Below are 11951 nucleotides of genomic sequence, written 5' to 3'. Positions count from 1 at the left end.
ACCACCCATGGGAAGGATGGAGCTGCACCCCTGCTCACCCTGCTGTCAGTTCTGAGTTCTCTCTTCCCTCATCACCAGGTATTTGGTTGTTTTTTGTTTTTTTTTAAATGACCTTTGCTTTTTTAACCCCTGTTTTCCATTCAGCTACAGGTAACAGCAACACCAGGGGTGTGGACACTCTCGGGCAGCAGAGACCTGCAACAGCCAAAGCACCTCTTGCCTGTCAAGTTGCTGAGTTTCTCCCTGAGCAGACAAGCCTCAAACTGTCTCACAACTCTCCTGACTGAACAGGGAAGAGAAAAAAAAGAGAAAAAAAAGGAAAAAAAAAAAAAGCATGATTATACAAGGACATTTTTTATTTCCGTACATTCAAGACAAAAAGAAAAGAAAACAATTCAAGAACAGGATGTACCTTCACTCAAGGCTTTATCTCCCCTGCCCCTCTCCATTGTCATCTCTTTCCTTTTACGACCAGAAATTGCATAGAATTTGTTTTTTCAATCAGAAAATTAAATTTGCCAGTGTAAACCCCACATCTGTACCAAGCAGAGGGTGAACTGCTGCTGTTTCTAGGGAAGTCACTATTTTCCTTACACGAGATCCCGGGCTAATGATTTTCTCAAATGCTGTGTGGCTGGAAATCACCCTGGAAGTTGAGGGTGTTCCTCAGGGTCACGGATTTGGGGAGCTCAGAGTCACTTCAGGGGTGTGCAGAGCACAGCCAGGGACACCTTGGGGGTCCCAACACCTCCTCCCTCGCCTGGTGGGGATGGGCAGCCGCCCCCAGGGCTCCTCCCACCCCATCCCAAGAACAGAAAGGAAAAGTAAAAAAAAAACAACCCAAAAGATAACCCCAGAAGGAAACAAAAGACACAGAACCCCTGAAATTCCAGGCGTTTCAAGGCCTCTTTGAGTTCATTGTGTTTGTTGGCTGTTTTTTGGCATTTTAATATATATGTATATATATATATCTATGTATAGATATATTTCTCTATATATGTAACTTTAACAACTCCTCAGATGCACTTCCTGCAAATGCTGCTTCTCACAGGGAGCGTGTCCCATCCCATCCTCCCCTTCCCCCTTCAACCCCCCTGCCACCCTCTGGAAAGGAAGAAGAGTTCAGCACCTGATGCCTTGGAGACTGGGTCCTGACATACCCAAATTAAACAAACAAAAACAACAAAAAACCCCAAAATAAAGACTCCTGCCTTCCCATAGCCACGGCAAATAAGAAGTCCCACCCGCTGCCCTCGGAGAACATCCCCCAGTAAGTGATGGAGAGGCAGTGCCAGTGTCCTTTCTCCTGACCGTGGAGGGGGAGAAGTCCCGAGAACCTCTCCTGCCCTTGGGTGGGCGATATCTGCTACACCAGCCACCCACCACATCCCTCCTTCCCAGAGACAACCTCTGGACAGGCACCAGGACCTCCCTGCTGCCCCGGCAGGCTGCAGCGGGCACCCAAACCGCAGCCAGCCCTCCGCCCTTGAGTCCGCCCCAAGATCCGCCTTGCTCTGGAGAAGCCGGGTAACCGCTATTGATTTAAAAACGAGTTGACATTGTACAAGTCCGTGTTCTGTAAAATGGAACAGGACCCTCTCGTCCCACCCCGCCGCCCCGGGCCTGGCGTTACTCGGGCCCGCTGCTGTTGGTGGCCTTGTCCCACTCCAGGCTCTCCTCGCTCCGCGCCGGTGACCCCGCGGCCGGCCGCGCCCGGAGCCCCTGGAAGCGGCGGCACTCGGGGCACACGCGGATGTGGGTGCAGCCCCGGGCGACCAGGGCTGCCTCTTGTGCCAGTCTTTGTGCCAGGGGGTCTGGCTCGCCCCCGCTGCACAGCTTGCCGTTGCTGAGCGTGGTTGTGCTGCGGGCTCGGCGCTCCTCGGGCAGAGCGGGGCGAGTCCGTACCACCCCCCCTCGCCTCCGACGGGGGTGGAAACTGTCCTTGCACAGGATGATGTTGCGCAGCTCCGTCACCATCTCTTGGCACACCGACACCTGCAGGGGAGAACGGAGCTGTCCTGCTCACCTGAGCGAGCTCTGAGTCCCTCAGGGGCTCTGCAGTGATGAGGGTTCGGAGTGACCCGGGACAGTGGGAGGTGTCCCTGACCATGGAACTGGATGAGCTTTAAGGTCCCTTCCAACCCAGGCCAAGATGTGGCCATGATGATTTTAAGATTCCATGATGTGATTCTGACACTGGATTTTTATGGACTCAGTGCTGCTGCTTTTCAACATCAGTGCTCAGACATCCACACTCTGTTTAACCCAACTCCGCCTCTCATCAGAGACCCCCTCTGTGTTGCTCATCTGCACAAGACCCAAACCTGCTGCAGTAGAAATTCCACCTCCAGGAAAGGTACCTGGATGTTGTACACATCTTTGATCCCTCTGAAAGCCCTTGGAGCATCTCTACAGCCTCGCTTTGAGTAGGAGTGCATGAGAAACTCGTGGATTTCAGACCCTGCCCAAAGGACCAAGCCTATTCCTGTGTTTGAGGTGTCCTGGCTGGGATTGCTCCTCAGCCTGGGTACATGACTTGCTCTAGGACACCCCACAGACAGCAATAAACACATCCTGTCCCCTCAGGACACTCCCAGGTCCTACCTCCGACTGTTCAGAATGTCGAAGGCTCCACAAAAATTCCAGCATTGCCATAAAAATTGCTACGATTAAGCCACAGATGAGCACCACGAAGATTCCGCCAATGTTCTCCATTCCCAAGCCTAAAATAAAGCAGGAGAGACACTCTGGAGAGGCAGGAGCATCATTAAGTGTCAAGTATCACTGCACAGAACCAGGTTTTGCTGTTTTGTTGGCATTGTAGATGCCCAGCCAGGGAGCCAGCAGTGTCCTATTAATAGCTCCCTGCATGACTCAGATGGCCAAAGTGAGTGACTTGCAATAACTGCAGGATCGAAGATGCCTTCTCAGAAATGATGATTTTGCAGATAAACAACCAAAATGTTGGAGGGAAGCACAAAGCAATTTGTGGGCAAACTGAAAACAGGAGGGAAAAAGTGTGGGACGAGTGGGGCACATTAATCCTTGCAAATTATTCACTGAGCTCCAGTGGCTTTGAACTTGAAAAGGAAGAGGAGCAAGGCTGTTAAAGGAGCAGAGATAAAGGAGACAGGGAAGGGCTTTAAAGGAAGCTGGCACCAGGAAAAGCTTCTTTGATTGCATCACAAAGTGCTGCAGGAAAATGATTCCAGCTGCTTGGACTGCAGTGGGAAAGGAGAGGCTCTGAACAAGAGCAGGATGCTGTGTCACTCTACAGGGTGACAAATGGGGTCCCTGCCACCCAGGGGTTCCTGGTTGTGGGTTGGGTGTCTCTGCCCAGCACCCCTGGCCCAGGAGGAAGAAACAGCCCCTTGCATGAACAGCTCATCCCACCTCCCTCAGACAACTCTCTTCCTATGGGATGACTACCATGCCTACCCAGCCTTTATTCCAGAAAGTTCACAGCTGAAGGAAAATCCTTAAAACCCTGAGCTTTCCATGTGCTGAGGCCATCACTTCACTTACCACCACAGCCCTGGTCCCCAAAACCGTGCCTCCACCTGCCTGTGAGATGAGCTGACCTCAGCATTTGCTGTCCTGGGGTATGGTTCCTCTCTCCTGTGTTTGGTTTGAGTTCCTGATTGGACTGATTACTTAAAAACATGTGCTCTGCCCTGGGTTGGCTGTGTGAGGCCATTACTCAACAAGAACATCTATAAAAATCTTCCTCTCCCTCCTGTAGCATTAAATCAAAGCGTAAGAATCAATGATTTATTGACTTGATCTCGGCGTGGCTTTTAGACATAAAACCTCACCAAAATCCTTGTAAATCGCTGACCTGTTTTGTTTTAAAACTTAGCAGGTCACATTTCTGCCTCCTCCTCTGTCATTATTTTGGCACCACCCCCAGAACAATGCAGGGAGTCTGTAAATCAGAGACTTTGCAGAGGTGTTTCCACAGCAATGGCAAGGCAGGAAAAAACAGCCTGGAATCACAATTCAGACCCAAAGGTAAAGGTCATCCACTCCCCCCAGCAGCTCACAAGTGTGAATTTAGGGTTTATACCTCTCTCTACATCCTCCTCTCATTCTGTCTGGGTGCCACCTCAGACTCCCAAGCTTACTGAGAGTTATTTCCTTTCTCCATACAGCTTACAGCCTTCCTCATCTCCTGAACTGAGGAAGTGAGCCATGGCAGAGGGAACAAACCAGCAGCAAAACTTGCCCAGGGTCACAGATTGTGCTGGGTAGTGCCAGAAACAGCCCAGCTTCCCCCTCCCAAAGCCATCTCCAAACAGCCCCCAGCCTAGATTCCACCTTAGAGTTGCTTTTGGCACAGTCCATGGAGAAAAAAACCCTTCCACCTTCAAAAGTAACTCATTTAATATCAATAACCTGATTGTCTTACACCTTCAGCCTGGAGATAAATAACTGGGGTTGTCTGTAGAGCAGCATTGCCCAAAAGTGAGCATCAACTCCCAGCCCCTTGGGGTCCCAGCAGGAACTGCACAGACACACACACACACCTGCTGCAAGGAAAACACCCCAAAAGAGCTTCCCCAGACCTGGCCTGGCTCTTTTCTCTGCTCTCACAAAGGTCACAAGGCTGTGCTTTTAACTGGGGGGGCCTGCTGGCCTCGCAGAAAACACTCGCTGAGGAAAGGGATGCTGCCAAAACTAAAAAATGCAGCAACTGTGTTAAGCTGGCAACTGCTCTCATGCTGGGACATCAGCCTAACGTGGTGGCTTTTATGGCAATTTGCATAGCATTACCCAAAAGAATTTGCTCCTCAGTTTACAAATGTACTAATAAAGTCCTTGTGTCCCTTCCCCTGGCTGTTTAAAAGACGCTTTCACTTGGAGCCATTAACCAGCGGGCCTGTGGTGGAGATCCATCTCCCTTCAAGGAACCCAGGATTTTGGTCTGATCCCTTCAGCTATCCATTTTCCCAGACATTCATTAGAAGCTAATTTACCCTCCATATGCCTCCAATATTTGTCATTTGGTTGTTCCCGCTATCTCTGCCCCAGGCAAAAACACACAGCGTGAGGCACAGCCGAGCAGTTTGGCTTTCTCCTTGAATTGTGAAGGAAGGAATCTCAGGTCAGGAGAAGGGGAAAAAGTGATTCCCAGGCAGAAAACCTGGCAGACATGCAGCTGGGTGCTCATCCTTGCACCTCTGGCCAGGAGATTTCTGTGCCTGGTCCCTTGGGAGTGCAGGGCTTACCTTTGGCTCTGTGGTCCTCCTCTTTGGGGCACTTCCCTCCTTCCCACCACTTGCGCTTCAGGATCTCCAGGCGGTTGTTCTCCTGCAGCTGGAGGATGGCCAGGTCGAACTCGTCACGGAACACGGAGCCTGCAACGCCGAGAGGGACGTGGTAGGGCCCTGCCTTCCTCCCCATCATCATCATCATCCTCGCCACTCGTCCCCCCCGCAGTGAGCCCAGCTCCTCTCTGGGTGGCTTGGAGGGGCTGTCAGTCCATGCAAGCCATGGGAAGCTGCAGCCACCCCGCTGGGAATGTCACCTGGCTAGTGTCACTGGCAGAAGGTGACTTGACCTGGCCACCAGGAGCCACACAGGCCGCTGGAGCAGGTCCATGACAAGGGGAGCCTTGGCTTTCGAATGAGCAGCTCAGTATCCTGCTCCTGCAGCCCATGGAGGTCCCTCTCTTGTCATTCCACCTCCAATTCAATCTTGTTCTAATGCTCCTTCCCTCAAACTGGTCACAGAATAGAAATCCCGAGTTGGAAGGAGCCCAAGGATCATGGAAGCAAAATGTCCATGTTGGAGGAGCTCAGTCCTGTGCTGGGCATGGAGCTCTGCTGCAGTCCCAGTGTCTGCCACCAGAGATCCTTGTCTGGTACAAGAAATCCTTGTCTGCCACCAGAGATCCCAAGGAAGGGCCATGGGAAAGACTGTGCTTCTCCCAGTAACTCTGCACTATTGTCCCAGCCAGCAGCTTTCTGCTCCTCTTATCTGCTACAGTTTCACTGTTTAACAAGACAATGTCAGAACAAATTTAGCCCTGAAGGTAGGGATTTGTACTCACTTTGATCAGGTTGCTGTGACTTTACAAGCTTACCCATGTTCACTAAACTAGAGTGGCTGTTTGTGTGACGGGGCCTTATGTAATCCACCTCAACTTTGTGTTGCTAAATGCCAGGGCTTAAAGGTCAGGACAAGGTTTCCAGGCTGTCCAAAAGATCAGCGGATCGTTTGGAATAACAACGACTAAAGCCTTATTTAGTGGCCATGTTCTCTTGTGAGCTCATCCATTTGAAAGACAAAACCCCTGTATTTGTTAAACCTGATGATGAGCTGAGATAGTCCCTGAATCGCCCAACTCTCTGGCCGGCAGTTTCAAGAACCACCAGCTGTTAAGACATTCCTGCTAAAAACTACCAGAGTTGCCACAGCATTACTTTGACATCACTTCTGGGATCAAAACAAGGAGCACAAAACGATGCACAAACACTGGTTGGGGAAGGAAACAGCAAAGAGCAGGTATGCAGAGAACAAGCAGCAATTTTGAGACATCTTTCACATGAATTATTGAAAGAGCCGCGGTCGCGTCTCACACGGCTCTGGACCAGAGCAGGGTCTCACATCTGGCTCTGGACCAGAGGAGGGTTTCACATCTGACTCTGGACCAGAGCAGGGTTTCACATCTGGCTCTGGACCAGAGCAGGGTCTCACACAGCTCTGGAACAGAGCAGGGTTTCACATGGCTCTGGACCAGAGCAGGGTCTCACACACCTCTGGACCAGAGCAGGGTCTCACATGGCTCTGGACCAGAGCAGGGTCTCACATCTGGCTCTGGACCAGAGCAGGGTCTTACATCTGGCTCTGGACCAGAGCAGGGTCTCACATCTGGCTCTGAGCACGGGCAACAGGTAAGAAATAAAATGGACCCTGGGCAGAGCTGTGAGATGCAACGTTGGCTTTTAGAGCCGGCGCAGCCTTTGGAACGCTCCGGTCCTCTGCCGACAGCTGAGAAGGACTAGAATTGTTCTTCACTGCCTACCGACGGGCATGCCAATCCCGTAGCCCTTGGTGTCCAGAAGGCCCCCGACCTGCGTGAGGTTGCAATTGCGCTGCCGATAATACTCGTTCATGGTGGACTCCAGCAGGAAGGCGTAGTTGGAGTTCAGCACGCGCGCGATCCCTTCCTCCGTGCTCTTCACGAAGACGCTGGGCTGCTTGGAGTACATGTAATTCCACATCCGCTGGTACGTCTGGTAGCGGGAGTTCTGCGGGGTGGAAAGAGGCAGCCACAGCTCAGGGAGGAGATTTGGGGTAAATTAGACCCCCAAAATTAAACCCCCCAACTCAGGCGCTGCTGCGGAAAGGACACAACGGTGAGAGGAATCAAATCGGGTTTCAGATTCAGAAAGGATTTTGATGCTTCATCTTTGTTTATCTCAAAGAGGCCCAAATGTGTTGGGAATTTGTTGGAAAAGCTGGGCATGAAATACCCCAATTCCAATGGGGTCTGGTAATTTTAGGAAAAAAATAAATCAGGATTTCAGTCACCATGTATCAATAACACACAAAAAAAAGCTGGATGAAATAACTCCTCCTTGGTTGAAACTTCTGGGTGCTCCCTGTAGAGCTCACACCGTACTGACCATCCCTCAAACATTGTCCCAACAGTTCCTCAGTGTCAGAGCCAGACTTCAGCACCCTGAGGAAGGCACTGAGGGCTGGGGGGCAGCACAAAAGCTCTCTGGAGATTGCTGCTCTCAAATTTTATTCAAAAAATAATCCAGATTTGGTTCACCCTCCCTGTGAGGCAAGGTAAAGTGCTTGCTAGGAAGAACTGGGGGGTTTTTGTCATTGATTACAATAAACTAAAGCTCAGCCAGCCCCAAATGCTCAGAGTTTGCTGGTGGCTGAACCACCTTGGTCCAATGAAAAGAAAGCTGGGAATGATTAATGTCTGTTGCCTGTGCTGAGCAGAGAGTGAAACCTGCTGGCACAAAGACTGAATATAAACACACCCTGCTCTACACAGGGATTTCCACACAGTCCAGGGCTGGTTCTCTGTGGCTGGCGAGCGATGCTGGAGAGCCTCAGGGAATCTGCTGCTGACCCAGTTCCTGCCCTCATCTGTCCAGCTCTGTCCTCTGGGTGCAGCCACTTGGGCAGGAGACAGATGAGCTGGGGGAGTTTGGTCCCAATTCGCTGCATTTTTAGACCTTAAACTGTGTGTCAGTGTCAGGGGAAGCACTGCCAGGACAAGGTGCCCCAGGAGGGGACAAACATTCCTTCGTGCACCCAGAAAGGGAGGGGGGATGGAGGCTGTTTATCCATCACTACTTTAACCTCCCCATCCTTACACCAGAGGCAAATGGATCCCAACACAGCTCAAAGCACCACAAATGGGACAAAACCCTCTTTTCCTAATTTCCTCTCTGATTTCCTCACTGCCAGGCAGTGCAGAGACACAGTCAGGGGTTTAAACTTGAAAGCTTTCCTCAAGTGAGCCCCTTGTATACAACCACCTCACTCAGGCTCTGCTCAGCTCATTTTAGATGTAAAGTTTGGCTTAAAAGTAGCTCTTTTCCATACCCCTGAAGAGCATCAAGTTGGGCTGAAAAGCTCAGGCTGACTCCAGAGATTTCCCAGCCTTCCAAATTCAGTTCAGACTCAGAGTGTGGGGAAAGAGTGAGAACAAGCTTTCTCTCCTTTTGGAATTTCAACAAGTAATAAATAAATTAATAATCCTCAAGCAGTTCTTTGTGCGTTCAGAGCGCTGCAGAAAAAGATTCACTCATTTATTTCCCTTCAGAGCAGAGCAGGGAAGATAAAAATGAAATTGGGCTAAATGGCCCACATAACTTTGCATACACTTGACTTATTTCAGTGCCACTGACCTCATACAGGCTCCAGCACTTCGACTTCTGCGAGCCTGCCTGAGCTGTGCAAATGTTTCTTTGCTTATCCCACCTGAATAACTCTCCAAAAAAAGCTAAAACCATGTGGAAACCCATGAAAATTCGACTTCCTTGTCAAATTCCCTTCTGTGTCCTCCATCATGCCTCTCCCACCATTCATCCCATCATCGCCACCCTGTGCAGGGATCTCTCCAGAGGTCTCTCCATGCAACTGGAGTGACACAGGCTGAGGGGACACCCCAATCTGATTGAGGGGTGTCCTGTGCACCCCCTGCCCCCCAGGCAGCCAAAGAATGGGGTTTACTTGGAAGAAGGTCATGCTGGAGCCGCCGTGGATGGTGCCGTACTCGATGGTTGTCTGGTCAGCGAGGTCATCCACGGACTCGATGGGGACGTCCATCCTCTGGACGGTCAGGAATGCCGCCAGGTTGGCTGTGTAGGAGGAGATGATGATCAAGGTGAACGCCCACCTAAGGAGAGGGAAGAGGAGATGTGGATTCCCTCAGGAAATGTGCTCTCCATCCCCACCCTTTGCCTCTCAGAATCGCTGAGGCTCAAAATCCCTCCAAAACCATCAATCCCCACCTTGTCACCCCCACAACACCTCCACCACCTCCCTGGGCAGCCCCTCCCAATGTCCCACAAGCCTTTCTGTGAAGAAATCCCTCCTCCACTTCCACTTCTGCCCAGAGAAACATTCCTGAAGGGAAGGGCTGCCCTCCTTACCAGACTCCGCTGACGCAGCGCGTGGACAGAGCCTGGGGGGCGATGGTGGAGCCCTGCTGCATGAACCCCCCCACTGGGAACCACAGCGAGTTCCCCAGCGAGTACTGGTTCACCAGGAGGTTGCATCGGCCTTGGGAGCAGGGGTGGGGGCTGTACCACTCATACGGTGTCAGCCTGAAAGGACAAGAAAGAGGAGCTCAGGGAATGAGCTGGGAAATGGGACACTTTAAAAAAAAAGCAAAAAAGAGAGAGAAGCTGTGAAGCTCCAGCTCTCCTGGAGGCAGAGTTTTCTGAGGAGGAAATGCTTTGCTGTCAGTTGATGCCCAGGGCTCAGAGCTGAGTGAAACGATTGCTCTAAGACTCAGGAGCCAGAGGCTTTCTTGTAAAGATTTGCAAAAAACTTTGAGAGGCTCTGCTCTGGGCAGCTCTGCGTGCATCCTGCAAGATTCACACCTCAGCAGGAACTCCAGATGTGCACAGACTTGATGGGAATTAGGAATCAAACATCTTTGGCTGTGCTCCCTGCCGGAGCACGAGCGCTGACGGGAAGTTCAAATGCGAAGTGTGTGAGCCCAGACTGCATTAAACCATCAAGGAAAAAATGTGTTGGTGCAAAGGGTTGCTCTGAGAAGGTCTGAGGTGGAGTTGGAAGCTGAGTGCTGCTGTTTCAAAGCATCCCATCCTCCAGGGACAGGACAGAGGTGGGAATGGGAAACATCTGACAGCCTGTCACTGCTGTGACTGCACCTCTATCTCTCTCTCTCTTGTTGTTTCCAGTCCCCAGTTCCCTGGCTGCTAAAAAAGTCTGCCAGTTCATGTGCTGCACTTCATCATCCTGCTCCAGTTAAGAAAGCAGGGGTCTGGGAGGGTCATTTTGGGGCAATTGCCAAAACAGCTGCGGGGCTGTGCCAGCTCACATCGTATTTAGCCAAAATGAGGGGGTTATTTTCATCCCTGCATCTCCTCTCTCACCGTGGTGCCAGGGAGGAGGAGGAGGTTATTTCCTGCAGACTTTCCATGGTGGATCAAACACTGGCAGCAAACCCCAGAGCTCTGGGAGAGTCTGCAGCTCACAGGGTCAAAAGCTCCTTCCTGCTGAGCAAAGCAGGGAGCAGCAGCCAAAGCTCCCTCTCCACCGCGGAGCTGGGTAAAGGCACCTTTTTGGAGGATCATATTTAAAACATGAGGAAGGGGCTAAAGAGGCAGCAGCTCTGCATAATTCAATGGTTTCTCCAGACCTGTGTTTCTGTGGCTGTAACAGCATTCAAGGAGCCCATTAAAGCCCTGTCAGGATGACAACTTCAGCCATGCTGAGGGAGCGAGCGACAGCACAGCTCCGATTTGTGAGATGAGAATTGGGCATTAAGGGGGTCCCGAAAGAGCCATCGAGGCCTGAGCAGGCTGTGGCACACAGTGCCAGGACACAGCCCTGCCCTGCCTGGAACAGCCCCTCCTCAGGGGCTTGGGAGGACAGGGAGAGCAGACTGGAGCCCAGAGCCTGGGCATTGATGGGGGCCAGGCTGCAGGTGAGCACTCAACAAGGTATTTTAAGAGTGATTTAAATTAGTCATAGGGGAATGGAGCTGAGAGCTGCCAAGCGAGGCTCTGCACATCAGCTGCTCAAAGATATTCATGAATTTCCCTTTCCTCCACAAACTGGGTTGCACAGGGCCAGGGGAGCCAGGCATCACTTGTGGAATTCGTGTTGACACCTCAGAATGGATTTTGTTACCATCCTCCACCCTCCCTGCTCGGGACAAAGGGTAAAAAAACACCTGCAGGGAGCATTTCAACAGCAAAACCTTCTCTGGGCACCAAACCCATCCCAAACCAGCGCTCGATGGCCATTCCAGCGCGGGGACACGGTGACAAAGCTGGCAGAGGGCTGGGACGCTCCTCGCCAGCCCATCCCGGGGATGCGGGGGGCAGAGGATGTCCCCGTGTCCCCCCGCTCTGGCAGGGACACTAGGGGGCACCGCGAGGAAGGGAAAAGCCACATTACCGAGCCACCAGGAACAGGACACAGCTGACGGCCAGGTAGGCGAGGAGCATGAAGAGCCAGACGCCGGGAGAAAAGGGATCCAGGAAGGAGAAATAGCCGGGTCTGCGGCCCTGGGGAGGGAAAAGCAAAGGAGGAGGTGGAGCTGATTGCGTTTGGAAAGGTGGAAATAGGTCTGGAATGGCAGGAGGGAACACACCTGCCCTGGGGAACAGCAGCAGGGAAAGGGGGAATGGGAGAACGGGAGGAATGGGAGGAAAAGAAAATAAATGGGAGGAAAAGGAATAAAAGGGAGGAAAAGGAATAAAAGGGAGGAAAAGGAAATA

The 11951-nt window shown here is 51.7% G+C and overlaps 1 protein-coding gene across 1 annotated transcript in view; it reads right to left on the bottom strand.

Annotated features, from left to right (window-relative positions):
* Positions 1 to 338: 338 nt before the first annotated feature.
* The window catches only part of GRIK4 (glutamate ionotropic receptor kainate type subunit 4), a 112556-nt gene continuing 100943 nt past the window's right edge, over positions 339 to 11951 (bottom strand). Inside the window, exons 13-19 of the mRNA XM_033519702.1 lie at positions 11629 to 11738; positions 9627 to 9800; positions 9205 to 9370; positions 7028 to 7253; positions 5229 to 5357; positions 2605 to 2723; positions 339 to 1995 (exon numbers count right to left, since the gene is read on the bottom strand). Of these exons, the coding sequence (XP_033375593.1) occupies positions 1630 to 1995; positions 2605 to 2723; positions 5229 to 5357; positions 7028 to 7253; positions 9205 to 9370; positions 9627 to 9800; positions 11629 to 11738 (1290 nt within the window). The 3' untranslated portion in view covers positions 339 to 1629. The remainder of the gene's footprint in view (positions 1996 to 2604; positions 2724 to 5228; positions 5358 to 7027; positions 7254 to 9204; positions 9371 to 9626; positions 9801 to 11628; positions 11739 to 11951) is intronic.

This window comes from Parus major, chromosome 24, assembly GCF_001522545.3.
Source record: "Parus major isolate Abel chromosome 24, Parus_major1.1, whole genome shotgun sequence".
In the NCBI taxonomy this organism is placed as follows: domain Eukaryota; kingdom Metazoa; phylum Chordata; class Aves; order Passeriformes; family Paridae; genus Parus; species Parus major.
The sequence above is the reverse complement of the archived record's forward strand: the minus strand, read 5'-3'. Positions and strand labels throughout refer to the sequence as shown.